This window comes from Apostichopus japonicus, chromosome 9 (assembly GCF_037975245.1).
Source record: "Apostichopus japonicus isolate 1M-3 chromosome 9, ASM3797524v1, whole genome shotgun sequence".
NCBI classification, from domain to species: Eukaryota; Metazoa; Echinodermata; class Holothuroidea; order Aspidochirotida; family Stichopodidae; genus Apostichopus; species Apostichopus japonicus.
In genome coordinates, this window is record NC_092569.1 from 15,125,197 (window position 1) to 15,139,985 (window position 14,789).

Here is a 14,789-nt window from a genome sequence, read left to right on the forward strand (position 1 = left end):
ACCCAGTTTGTTCAATGATTGAATCGATGCATTTTGTTGAGAAATTTCTTCTACCTGGTTCCAAGATGGCTCCCATTAATATCAATCCTGTAAGGTCTCAAATAATTCTGGCTGGAGGGATTTATCATCAGTACGCTTTTCTCTTTGTAATAGGTGGGTAAAAAAAGATCTACAAGAAGTTTAATATGGAGTGGAGATGGGAAACTTAAGCTTACAATTACTCAGACCTGTTGCTAGCCAAGTCTCTTTAATTAATCATTAAAAATTGTGGAGTTCACCAGTATCATGTTGTGTTAATTAACCCATACAACAAAGGTCATCTTCTTAAAACTCTAATTTCAGCCTGGAAGGTTAGCCATGTGGACAGATATTTCCATGTTACATAATTTCTGTTCTTTGTTGAATCCACATATGGCTGCATGGCTTCCTATATAATATCGTACTGATCAGGAATTTATTTACATTTATGCAAAGAAACATCGGTTTTCTTCTGGTAGATTTGTGTAGGTGGAAAGTAAATCCCCCCCCCCCAAATAGCAACATTTTTAAATGCCTTATGTATTTTCTGCCTTTGAATAGTAAAAGATGACAAAGCTATTTGGAGGGGATGTTGGTGATGAATGGGAGAGGGGGGTGCGGCAAGTTTGGTGGGGAGGGGTAGGGCAATTGACCACCAGTGTCCTTTATAGCAACTGTCAAGTACTTATCAAATGTTCAAACACTGTTTATTAACAGTCAGTCCTCAACTTGTAGTAGACCTTGGTTTTACCTGTTGTCACTGGGTACTCTGTAAGGGTCGATATTGTTTCCAAACAATGCTGTACTTTGCCACTTGTTGTATTAAGGTGTACATTTGCGATGAAAATTAACGTAGGACATTAAAAATAAAAAAATGATAGAAAACTACCCAAATTGTGTTTTTTTGTTATTTATATTTTTGGGGTATTTAATTTGTGAGCAGTATGGAGTATCCATAAACTTGTGAGGTTTTTGTTTAATATAAAACTACAAGTTTAAACTCTTTGTGGATCGACTCACATGATTTGACAATGTGAGGAAGATTGCAGTATGCACTAAAACACGAGAATTCTCACTTGTCTGTAGCCTATCAGATGCAACCTAACATTCTCCCTAAGAATCACAAAGAATTGGTTACAGAATTGCGGATTGTAACTTAGGATTTACTGTCAACATACTTCACTAGTTTGGGATATATTATGTCACAACTAAACATCCATGGTAGAACTGTTAGGGTTTTTCTTGTAGTATTTCTTATTGAACTTGATTTCAAATGGAATTTCTCTCTTACTATTGTATGTATGTATGTATGTATGTATGTATGTATGTATGTATGTATGTATGTATGTATGTATGTATGTATGTATGTATGCGTGTATGTATGTATGTATGTATGTATGTATGTATGTATGTATGTATGTATGTATGTATGTATGTATGTATGTATATGTGATCTTCCCGCAAGCAGGAACTCGCGAAAGAAGCCATTGAGGCTTATAGACTCGCAAGCTGACCGAAGCCAATCTCTCGGCACACATCCATTTAATGTCCATGTCAGGAAGTTGTTATTGAACAACACCCTTGCCAGACGACACACATTGCTGTCGGCGGGTAATCGAACCGATTCCCTTTTCCAAGGGAGAGATTCCGAGAAAAAATTAGCAACCTACCCTGTCCTCTCTCCTAAATGCCTATGCTATTCAAAGATAGGACAGGCAACACTACTAACTCCTTCCCCTCCCCTCACCACCCCCACCCCTCTCTACCTATCACCTCCTAAATCCTTTTTTGGTCAATATGTGTCACTTTGGTGAAATCTAGACATGTCCTGGCAGGTTTTATCTTCCTGAGGTTTTATCTTCCAGCAAAGCCTGTGTCTCTATGCTTTTGTTCCTGTCTTGATGTTCAAACCTACATGTTATGTGTACTTGGCACAGCAGTGCTACATTCAACATCGCTAATTACTCATTCAACACATAGCTACTTGTTAAAGTTGATTATTCCAAACAAAGAGTGAGCAGTCCACTGGGGTTAGTGCATCTTGGGAGGAACACTTTATCAACCACAAAAGTCACAAAGGAGACAAGTAAACACAATGTTGTAGAGGTTTTTATCAATTGGCACTTTATTTCGCATACTGTATTAAAAAAGCATTTGTCAAATTAAACATCCCTTTCTCTTGGGTTCATATTTTAGTTATGGTAGGGGCAAGGGTAAGGGGCTGGAATGGGGACCAGAGAGGTAAAGACTATGTCAACTATTTAATTTTATGCCCCAAACTCTCTACCAAGATCTTCATCGTTTTTATCGCTCACGGTAGGAATCCCTCTCGTAGTATTCAAAATTCGAAGAGACCTGGAACTCGTGTGGCACCTCGTCCACTATCATGTCGTTCAACTGGCACGTAAAACCTTGGGCAGCCCGAACTTTGTTAAAGTTGAAAGATGCACACAAATTATCATCAAGACATCTGTTGACACATTCCAAAAAGTTCCGTTCCTTGGAAGCTCGCAAGAGGTGATTAGTCAAGCGATGGTCTTTCTGCTTGGGGTATGGGTTGATGAAGAAAGTAGAGTCACCATTTGGCTCAAATGTGCTTGGAATCACTGTGATGAAGAAAAAGAAATATGAACATGTTACCAGACAGGATTTGGTTTAACAGAATCTTTCATGTGAATGATATATTTACCATTATCCTAGTTTTGTATGTTACATCATTGCCTTGTAATGCTCTCAAACATAACACTCTTTGATGTGAGTGGTTTGGTGGGTGATGGGGTGGGGGGGGGGTGGGATGCCACCTCTTCATAGAAAATAAATAATGATTAAATGTGACTTTCAGAAATTTGTCCAGAACACTTTTTAGTCAATATTATGATTTTATTTAAAAAAGCCAGATATTTCCATGTTCTCTCCCTTCACTGGTCAACCCCCCCCCCCCCTTGTGCTACTTCTCTTATGATTTCACAAATAGTCTGTGACTTACTCAGACATCTGTAGGTGACTTGCAGGTACTTGTAGGTTCCGATGCAGGGTTCAGAAGCCACATAGTCTTTCCAATGGCTGGCTACGGTGCAATTCTGCAGGCTCGTGCAGGTGTCTCGGATAGTATCAAGGACATTGTCAGTTCTGCATTCTGTAAACTGGGTGAAGGAAGGCAGGTTCTCCCTGAAGGTACATCTTGGTGTTCCTGATTGAAGAAAATGACAGGAAAAGACATTCACAAAACAGAGGGATTTCACTTAGAAGTAGAAGGCACCTAGTTGATTACTAGATCTTGCTCTTCAGTAGTGATCAGTTCCAGATAATCCAATAGGAAGCTGAGGAATGTGCCTAATGGCCCTCAATTTCAAGGGACCCCAAGGTGTAAGGGTGTATGTGAACACTTCCATAGATTAAGGGGTGTACATGAACACTTCCAGAGGTGTAGGGGTGCATGTGATCACTTCTGTAGGTGTAGCAGTGTATGTGACCACTTCCGTAGATATAGGGGTGCATTTAAACACTTCCGTAGCTGTGGGGGTGCATGTTAACATTTCTGTAGGTGTAGCAGTGTATGTGACCACTTATGTAGGTGTTGGGTGTATGTGAACATTTCCATAGGTGTAGGGATGTTTGTGAACACTTCTTAGGTCTAGGGGTGCATGTGAACCCATTGGAATAGGTGTGTGGGTGTATTTAATCATTTCCATAGGTTTAGGGGTGCATGTCAACACTTTTTACTTCCATGTGTGTATGTGAACACTTCCACATGTGTAGGGGTGTATGTGAACACTTCCAGGCAGGACATACCAATTTTCTACTTTTGGGTTGTGCCTTCTAGACTTAATTTAGGGAAGGGGGAGGGGGACAGGTGAAGCATTTGATGCCCCAAAGGGTGATAATCCTGCATTGTAGGGACAAAGCAAAAGTTAACATTTGGTTGAAAGTGACAAAGTGTTATGGTATGAAATGATTTTAACAGGTAAAACAAAATGATGCTATTTGAAACTTGTTGTAATTATAGAGGATGAGAGGTATGTACACACAATAAATGTCAGCGCTATAGTAATAAAAACAGTATATCCTTGACAATTGCAATTCTGCATTGGAAAAAAAGCTAATTTATTAAATCATGCTTGAGTCCAGTCATGGCAAATAGATATGAGAGTGGGTATATAACATGTGTTGTGGAAATCTATAAATCATGAGCAGTGATGCGTACCTTCCAGTCGTCCGTAGTTGGCATCGATAATTCTCATGATAGGGAATGAGTCTGGGCACTCCAGATATAAGTCATCATGATCCTCACATGCGTACAGTGTGATGTCTTCTTTGGGACGACCCACTGTCATTAGCGGGAAGGCAAATAAAAATACATAAATATATAAAAAATCAATTAAAAAATCAACATAATCTCTCATTGCAAGCCAACTGTCTGCAGTGATATTATTAAATCAATTCTGTAAATTCCAGTTATGACTGAATTGGTTAACAACTTGCACAAAAACTAAAATTTTGGGACTTTAACACAAAATTACTACATCTTAACAGAGAACATTACCAAGAACTGCAACTAACTGTCACAATGTGAATCCTTTATCAACAAGGTCTGCCACCAACTACAACTGTTCAACATCTAACTTTGCCCAGATCTGGAAGCCGGTCATCACAATTCTACCGCTCTTTGTCAAGACCTGAATTCCAATGATCACCATATCTGCTAATTTGAATACAATTGTATTCAAATTAAAGCAGCCTTTTGAGTGGTTATTTTGGTAAATTTCCAATTTGACAGAATGATGCGGTTTCAGTCAACTTCAGTCGGTAAACTTTGATTTGACAGAGAAAAAAAGGACCACAAATTGGAAATTTCACAGTTGGAAAAGTACTTTAGTGACAAAATTTGAATAATAATTAATTGTACTTATTAATTAATGTTCAGTTCGGTGAAATTCTAGTAGGATGCATTAATATTTGCTAATTATGTAATCTGAGCATGAGAAACATTCTGTGGTGACTTTCTGGAAATGATTGACCAAAAATTCAAAAACCTTTACACAAGGTTAGACAAAATGGGGGGAAGGGGGGTGCTATGACTTGCTAAATAGCCATTGTTTACAGTGGTATGAAATTAAATCTAGGAGGCAGCACTTATCTTTGTAAACTAAATAAAATTCCCACTCTATCAGCGCATACTCTCCCCCCCCCCAATTAAAGAAAGAAGTCATGAGAAGTGTTACAATTTAAACTACCTTCACACTTGTAGGACACCTGTAGATACTTTGTGCCGATACTTGGACAGGGGTCAGACGATGTCAACTGTTCTTGGGTGACCTGTAATGTGAAAACAAGAAATAATAAGTAAATTCTGACACATATGGTTATTCATTTTCTACCTGAAAAACTATGACTATGACTAAAAAAATTGTCTTCCTGTATGAACCACTTAATGGGGTTTAATTGAAAAACTAAACCCGCCATTGTTTTACGTTAAATTGCCATTAAGTGGTGTTTTTCCACAGAATGTAATCCTTAGCAGGTGTGTAAAGGTATTCACCTTTGGATGCTTTACCACAAGCAAAGCAAATTCTTCCACCCACACAACAAACTACACAGGCACACTGCCACAATACACAACAAACTACACAGGCACACTGCCACAATACACAACAAACTACACAGGCACACTGCCACAATACACAACAAACTACACAGGCACACTGCCACAATACACAACAAACTACACAGGCACACTGCCACAATACACAACAAACTACACAGGCACACTGCCACAATACACAACAAACTACACAGGCACACTGCCACAATACACAACAAACTACACAGGCACACTGCCACAATACACAACAAACTACACAGGCACACTGCCACAATACACAACAAACTACACAGATGTGCTACATAACAAACCAAACAATTTCACACAAAAGCGTAAACATAAAAAAATATGAAAACAACCTTTTACAGTAGTTAATAATCCATAAATTATTAAACTACTTGTTCATTTCTCGCAGCCTGCAAATTAATATACAACTGTCAACAAAGTTTCTGAATGTGCCATGAGCCTCTATTTGTCTGTCTGTCTGTCGTATCTACCGCTTCTACTGATCTACGAAATCTACTGGATCTATTGGATCCATCAGATCTATCGTATCTATCGGTATTTAGAGACAAGGTTGTATAAAGGTGCAGGAAAGAGTATTCAAGTAGAACGAATTCCAATTTAGTCCACCTAACACCAAATTACACTATTTTCAAGAAATTCTGAATATCACAACTTTTTAAATACATATTTTTGTGCAACATTTCCTTGCAAAATGGTCTCAACAACCTTGATTGAAGCAAAACGGGTAAATAGGTAAAGAAAACAAGATTTAGAGAAAGTGCCTTTGACTAACCGGGAGACTACACGACCGTTGGTCTTGACAAAATGCCTTGACCACTTGGATAGTGTCTGTGGATCGACAGGTGGTGGTTTCATCCAGACCATCTGGGTCTGGACAGACTAAAGAGGAGCTGCCGACCTGATTGCGGCCGTAGAAGGCGTCGGTGATGTTAACGTACTCCCCATCAGGGCATGTCAGAGACAATTCTCTGTCTAGACCTTCACAGGCATACAGAGTTATCTCTCCAGTAGGGAGGTCATCTGACGAGGTGAAAAAATAAATATTAAAATAATGAAATGAGAGTTGACTGGTCAGCTGGGCCATAGGTGTAAAGAGCTGTCTAAAGCTGTGCATCCAGAAACACTCTTGTTAGTCCCCCCCACCCTCCCCACCCCCCCCCCCCCCTTATTGAGAACTCCCTAGTCTAATCTGGAATCTGGATCCATAAAATATTTCTAAGACCTGACATCACCCATGCATACTCCTTAGTGGCTGATGATTAAACAGCACAGTGATGGAGTTGACAGCAATTGGTTGCACATTGACTGAAAGTTAGTAAACAGCAAACAAACATTGATCATAACTTGGGGAAACAAAGTCAGCACATGACAGGGAGAAGGTTAACAATCAGATTCTATCAGAAACATAGTTTAACTGATGAATTTTAGGGACGAAAGAACAGCGATTTTTCTTTTGCTCGAGGCATGGAGCATGATACGGAATGTCTGTGTACCTCTTAAAAAGACAATCACAGAAGCAAAATACATATCTCAAAATATTTTTAACAGTGAGAGTTTGCTCACTATTATGTGGGAGTCATGAAAAGATTTCAGTTACCTACAACACCTATTAAATCTTTTTCCATGTTTTATCATTCATGTTCATACTGTTGATCAATCAGATACGGTCAAAGTATTTCTACTTTTGCACTTTTTCTCTTGCACATGTCCATACACTTAAACCAGGGAGCTGCTAGACACAACCATTCCCAAGGGTCTGTGTTGTATTGCTCGAGAATTCTGGTTTTTCATTTTTCTCAATCAGAGAACACCGACACAAGGTATATGTTGATAATAGCAAGAAAGGTTATAAGGGCAGGATAAACATCACAAAACTTTATTTTATATAATTATTATTTATTATTATTTTATAAAGTTGACATCAAAGCATGTTGGTGTTTGTTTTGCTGTAAAACCAGAGTAAAAACAAGGACGGTTGCTATTAAAGCAATATTAGACAGCTAGTGCTGGACATACCTTTACAGTTAAAGTTCACTTCCAGTTGCATTTTTTGGGTGGTACAGCTGGACGCTCCCAGGAAATATTCGTCCGCCTTGACTGTACAAGTCACCTTGTTATCACAAAGGCTTTGGACCGGAGACAAGACATCTTGGGCAGAGCAAGCTCCCACTACAACAAGATTGAAACTCAATCGATTATTTTTAAGTGAGAAATGTTTCTTAAGAGTCGATCATGAATAAATAATGGAGTGTTAGCTCAGTGGTTAACGCCGGTGCCTTCCAATCATAAGGTCACTCCAAGATTAATGTATGTCGTCCAGTTACAGTTGTTGACAATTGACAATTCATAATCATGGACGTTAAATATGAATGTAAGAGACTGACTTCGGTCAGCTTACAGCTTTGATAAGCCAATGATGGCTTCTTAGCGAGTTCCTGCTTGCAGGAGGATAAAAAATATATAGGATCTGAAATCCTTCTACTTTTTTTTGTTTTTTTGTTTGTTTCATATTTGCAAGGTAAAATGTTATCAGTGTTGACACTGAAACCAATGTCATCAGAAGGTCATGTTAAGAACTTCATATCGTAGATTCAGCATTGGCAAAATGCGTCTCCATTATCGAAAATAAAGATTGCTATGAAGAAAGAAAAAAGAAAAGAAAATGAAGCACACATGGCTCGATGATGTCATATTTAGACTTGATGATGTCATAATTAGACTCGATGATGTCATATTTGGACTTGATGATGTCATATTTAGATTTGATGATGTCATCATTAGACTAGATGTCATATTTAAACTTGCTGATGTCATAATAAGAATAGATGATGTCATACTTAGACTCGATGATGTCATACTTATACTTGATGATGTCATCCTAAGTCTAGATGATGTCATACTTGATTTGATCAATAGCAAGCTTATGGTGAGCCTATGGTGAGTAATACTCTGTGGTTTGTACACTAACTACTTCAGGCAGCTTATAAAACTCTGGATAGAGACCGAGCTAATCACTCACAATCTTGGCTTGCTTCGTTAGGACACCAGTGAGGGGAGTCAGTGGTAGAGGGCTTATACTCGGCACTGACTATCTCGATGAAACGATCCTTGCCAAAGCAGGCGATCTGTAAGTCTTCCTCGCGACAGACTTGAGTTGAAGATTCAAAGGTCCTATTACCTGTAGATAGAGAAGTTGTTTTGTCTTTAAATTGACTCAGATAATGATGAAAAACAGAACAATTCAGCTTAGAAGAATAGTTGAGAGGTTATATATCTATCTATAAATATACATATGTATATCTAATTCACTCTATATATATATATATATATATCAAAGATATTATCTGAAAAATATAGAACACACTACACTACACTTATGATGAATACCAAGGAAAGAGAAATCAACAAAATTCAACCAAAGATAACCAAAAACCAACAAATGTGATTTTCTGGTTAGATATGACAAATATGAAAACCCACTGAAACGTTCTTTTAAATTCTTGTCTGACCTACATTAGTCTTACATTAAAAAAGAAACATGAATTCTTCGGTTTTATAGAGCACAAATTCACTCATATTCCGGGCACTAGTACTTCCCTATGAACTAAAGAAGCCTCATGGGCAGATGTGACTATTGTTTCAAATATAATGATTTATGGACAAGTCAGTGCAAGTTGGGGCAAGGGGAGGATGCCCGGAGGCAGGGTAGGGGGGTAGGGAAGGTAATGATGATGTCATCTATTATTCATCAACTTGGAACAGGAAGCTATTACAACAATCTCCTCCACCCGCCCCCCAACCCCGATGTCACTTTATTCATATCTCAACTTTTCTTACCTGAAATGAATTTGTTACAACTGTATTCAACTTCCAGATATTTGTATTCCCCGGGGCAGGGATCCCCCTCTCCGACCTTCAGAGCGTTCAATATATCCTTCTCTACGTCAATGTCGCAGTTTCGTTGTTCCTTGCAGAGCGATTCCACGAGATCTTTCACCGTTTCTCGTGTCGCAGAACATGACTGGTCGTATACGTGACTGCTGTCATTGTGGGGACAGAGGGCACCGTCTGTGATCCGTCCGTAGAAAGCGCCCTCGATCGTGATGTAACCGACTTGATAGAGGGCGCAAGACAAATGTAGCACCTGTCCGTCGCACGACCTGGCTTTCACTGGCGGTTGCGGTACTACAGTATGAAGGGAATAATAACACCAAAGTAAAGTCTCGGCGAATATTGACCTCTTGCAAAATTTCCGGTGAATTTTTATTGATTAGTAGCTTCTGGTACACAGGCTTTTGATCTCTGATTTCTCACTTGCGCTGTACATTGCACCGTTGATAAACTCTGCTGGCTTGATTACTCTACTGCAAACTGACTTACCCAACCCAACCCTGTGAAGTGCTTGTCAAATTTTAGTTTTATTGATATCTTCAAAGATGTGACATTCAATATTACTTAACACCTCGACCGAACATGCAGATGAAATTTCACTGCATTAACGTCACCAAATTCCACCCACGGTTTAACTTGAGAATATTTAACAAAATAAGTTCTATGAAACGTGGTTACTGCAAGATTCTAGATCAATTTGGTATACCCATATTATCTTTTAACAGGGGTGTTGAACTTTATATGTATAGACAAGAGTCATATGAGATTGCATTCAGAAGTTTGAAGGACAGGATAACAATCATTATGTTCAAAAAAATTTACTGTCCTCTCAGAACAATAAACATTTCAAATACAAAATCTGAATAAAATCAACAACAACAACAACATTTTGAACCAGCCTCCCCCCCCCCCATTCTTCACTTCTTCCTTTTGCTTGTGGTCTGTTTCTTTGCTGTCATTTACCAGCTAAACAGCTAAACTGAAATAGTTATTGACTCACAGAACTGCACATCCACCTCACAAACTTTGAGGCTGGTCAGTTGCTGGGGAACCTGGACGCTGACAAACTGACCGGGCAGACTCTGGTTGCAGAAGATGACATTGGCACCGGGGAGTGCGTCGACAACAGCGCCACCACAGAGGTCGTTAGAGGTCAGGTCGGAACTATTACCGATTCGGACTTCAAAGTTGTCAAGATCGGCGGCTGAAATTAAAGCGTGGATTACTTTTAAAGCTTGATGAGAATTATGAGAGAAACCTCCACATACCCCCCCCCCCCCACCCCCCCCACCCCCCCCATTAAAGAGTATTAGCTCAGTGGTTAACGCCGGTGCCTTTCAATTATAAGGTCCCGAGTTCGAGTCAGTCCATGATTAATGTATGTCATCCAGTTACAGAGTTGTTGACAATTCATAATCATGGACGTTAAATATGAATGTAAGAGACTGACTTCGGTCAGCTTGCGGCTTCGATAAGCCAATGATGGCTTCTCCGTGAGTTCCTGCTTGCAGGAGGATCTAAAATACATACATACATACATATTCATACCTATTTATTTTTAATACTGACTTCATTGTTTATCAATATGTTTATTCATAAGAAACACTGTACTCTCCAGATATATGGATCATTACAATGGGAATCAGTGTAGTACACTTGCGCTATCTGGATTTCTTCCATATGGTCATCATAATGAATCAGGCAATGTATATTCATAAGGATAGTATAAAATTAGTGATGAGTTTATAGATAATCAATGCATATTCATGAAGAAGGTAAATTTTTATGGACATAACATTAGGCACGTTCAGATAGGTATTTCAGGTTTTTCTGTTCTTCATGGTTAACAAATCAATGTATATTCATAAAGATAGTAAATTAGTGATCAATGCATATTCATGAAGAAGGTTAAATTATTACCGACGTACTACTAGGCAAAGATCATCGAAAACTAACACTGATATCATATGAAAGAACAAATGTTCGTTAAAAGGCAAATTATAAGACTTCATAATGAACACTGAATATTCATAATGGCATAAATTCAAAATGATGACAACTATACCTTGTTCTGCATCATCACAAGTGTAGACTGTGACAACATTAATGTCATAGACAGCTCCCAAGTCGACCATCCACCAGGGCTCATACTCTGAATTTGTCTCCACACAGTGCCCTGCATTACAGTCCCAACTGTAGAAGAAATCATTGGCAAGCCCCGGCAACAGGCTAGGTGCTGTTAGGCTACTGCTGTTAGACGGCTTGAAACGGGCAAAATTTTGTCCTGTAGCGAGGATAGGAGAGAGAGAGAGAGAGTTAAGACAATCGGTCATGCAAATTCAAATGAGTTTGACTTTTGCCAACTACAGGGGTACCCTTGATCAAGAAAGGTGATGGATTAGAAGAAAATGTTAAGGACAGATCCTCCCAGGTGTTACCCAGGTGTTACTCAGGTGTTACCCAGGATTATTATTAGTTGTTCATAAGGTGCTACTCAAGAAGTTACAATAACCCTGGGTATTTGTGCAACCTGGGATCACTTCCAAGATGTACATACGAAAACCCCATAACAGAGCACCAGAAGGGCTTCAAGAGAAAATAGAGTCTCATTAAAGATATAAGAATATTATGATCATTATTATAACAGATATCTGGCAGGGATATTATAACAAACTTTTGAAAACATTTCTGAAATGAATTCTATGCTTCATTTAAAATATTTCAAACTTACTGTATCTTTCACAAGAGAACTGGATATCTAGATACTTGTACTCTCCCGGACAAGGATCGGAGAGGACCGCGGCCAGTTGCACGTTCATCCGACAGTTCTTTTTGTGGTCGCAGTTCTTCTTCACCGTGTCGAGAACTAATTCATCATCCAAGGCACAATAGCTAGAGTATGTGAAGTTGTTACCGTAGGTGCACAGTCCTGTTAATGTGAGAGGGGAAACAGAAAGAAAACTATCAAATAACTTGACTACTGATGAAGAGTATACTAGGACTGAGGATATAAGGAGAAACAGAAGGTGAAGAGAAGAGAAGGATAAATAAAACAGGAGGAAAAGAATGAATGAAAGAACAAAGAACAGAAAACTGAAGAAACAAGAAAGGAAGAACCATGAAAAGAGATGAAAAAAAACAAACAAATGAAGATAAATGCAAAATAAGAGGACAGAAGGGGGGGGGGGAAATTGATTTCATCACATTAACTTGCTCAGAGTTAATGCTTAAAAAAACAATCAATAATTAAGAAAAGAGTTGAAAACAAACAAATGAAGATAAAAGCAAAATAAGAGGACAGAAGAAAAAAGAAAAAAAGAAAATTGATTTTAAAAATTTGCTCAGAGTTAATGCTTAAAAAACACACTGATTAATTATATTCTTACCTTCTTCTCTCCTTCCATAAAATGCCTTGTGAACCAAGATGGAGTAATCATTCTTACAGGAGATGGACATCTCCTCACCATCACACTCCACTGCTCTCTCAAACTCATAGATTCCAAAATCCTCTGCGAGTGACATGCGAAAGTAAAAAAAATATGAATAAATTAAAAATAAAACATGAATAGTAGAAGATAAATAATGTGATACTAGGGTTACCATAAGTCTGTTTCAGAGCCCAGTTTAATATCACATCTTTTTTGTAAAGCTATGGGTCACATACTTTGAGATACTTTGCATGAATAAATTTATTTATTATTTATTGTTTCATCACATACTATAACAACGTGAACAAGACAATATAACTGCAAATATGTAAAAAATGTGAAAGGAAGTAAAGTAAGAAACCCTTTTGGGCTTAATTGAATAGAGTACTCCCATCAACGAAAATAGATAACCTTAACACCTATAAAGTTGATTATTTCTGGTAACCTTGACAGCAAAGACCTAAACGGCCCTAACTATAACTCTCAAAGAAATTTATAATAAGAATTGATGATATCATCTCCCTGTTAGTCATTATAACATTATGAATGTTAATAGCTAGACATGTCTGTGAGGAGCCATATTGATTCTAGCTCTAAGACTACATGTCACCCATCAAACTATCTAATAAATAGTTTTTAACTTAGTTTTAAGGAAGGTTAAAAGGGGAAAACAAAATTCATCAACTCTGGAAATAAACTTTTAAAAGGTAGTAGCATCCAACAAAACCCATTCCCATGAACATCAAAATCAAAGTAAGAAACTCATCCCAGCATCAAATACAATCAATATTAAACATACAAAAAACAATCAACCATACTGTACATGTTGAGTTTTTCTAAATATCAGACCTCCCAGCAGCTCTTCAACAAAACAAAGGTTTTTTTAAAGGTTGTCAATTAGGAAATAAGGATTTTTAAAGGCTTCAAACATGAAGTTAATTTGTAACCTACTCACCATCTATGCCAATTTTTAAATCATCTGTGACCCTTATTAAAAATACCTGACCTACATTAACTGTTGTTTGTGAGTCTGTTTTGTATCATGATGAATCATGCCTGTTTGTCCAAAAAAACTTAATGGCCAATGGTTAGCATGACTGAATACAATATTTCTACTCTTAACTAAATCTGTAAAAACAATTTTTTTAAGTAAAATGAAAAAAAAAAGGTTTTTAAAGGTTTTAGTGAATATTTTTGAAAAATAAAGAGCCATTTTGAAATGGAGGTGTTAAAGGTTTAAAGGTCTGAAAACCAATCATATTCATGGAGAAATTGTTGACTACTACTGGATGGCAAACACCTAACTCGGCTAAACCCGGGTATGTAGCAATGAATAATTAGGGATTAGCTAGGTTAATTAGCTAGGTTAGGTTAGGTTAATTAGCTAGGCTAGGTTAATTAGCTAAACCCGGGTATGAACTGACCATTTCCCAGGTGTCTTGGTGTCTATAAACGCCACACTTTCCTTTCCTCACCAAACCTTAAGCCCTTGTGTACAACAGTTCAGTGTAGAATGACTATATTATAATTCTTATTAAAACAAAAATGACTTAACGTGTTAGCTGGAAATATCTAGCTTTTTGACTATTTTGACCTTTACCTTCTGGGCAGTTGAATCTGACTTCGTAATCCAGACAGTTTGCGGAGCCGGTCTGGCTACTCTGTTTGCACATTATACCGCCCTCACCGTGTAGGGTACAGGATCGACCCAATGCCTGTCCCCCGTCGATGTAACTGGCGCCGTTAGAGGCCTGCCTGCAGTCAATCTCGTATGGATCTAAACACATACTCGACTCCGACTGAAAAACAGAAGGAAATAACAC

At 38.1% G+C, this 14,789-nt stretch overlaps 1 protein-coding gene across 2 annotated transcripts in view; it reads right to left on the reverse strand.

Moving 5' to 3' along the window:
- Positions 1–386: 386 nt before the first annotated feature.
- The window catches only part of LOC139973367 (uncharacterized), a 90,285-nt gene continuing 75,882 nt past the window's right edge, over positions 387–14,789 (reverse strand). For both annotated transcript variants that reach the window (XM_071979989.1, XM_071979990.1), the window contains 14 exons: positions 14,567–14,765; positions 12,925–13,047; positions 12,270–12,467; positions 11,604–11,822; positions 10,539–10,742; positions 9,485–9,832; positions 8,667–8,825; positions 7,664–7,816; positions 6,420–6,667; positions 5,253–5,334; positions 4,223–4,345; positions 3,005–3,208; positions 1,640–2,624; positions 387–1,308 (listed from right to left, as the gene is read on the reverse strand). In XM_071979989.1, coding sequence (XP_071836090.1) covers positions 2,323–2,624; positions 3,005–3,208; positions 4,223–4,345; positions 5,253–5,334; positions 6,420–6,667; positions 7,664–7,816; positions 8,667–8,825; positions 9,485–9,832; positions 10,539–10,742; positions 11,604–11,822; positions 12,270–12,467; positions 12,925–13,047; positions 14,567–14,765 — 2,562 coding nt within the window. In that variant the 3' untranslated portion in view covers positions 387–1,308; positions 1,640–2,322. The remainder of the gene's footprint in view (positions 1,309–1,639; positions 2,625–3,004; positions 3,209–4,222; positions 4,346–5,252; positions 5,335–6,419; positions 6,668–7,663; positions 7,817–8,666; positions 8,826–9,484; positions 9,833–10,538; positions 10,743–11,603; positions 11,823–12,269; positions 12,468–12,924; positions 13,048–14,566; positions 14,766–14,789) is intronic.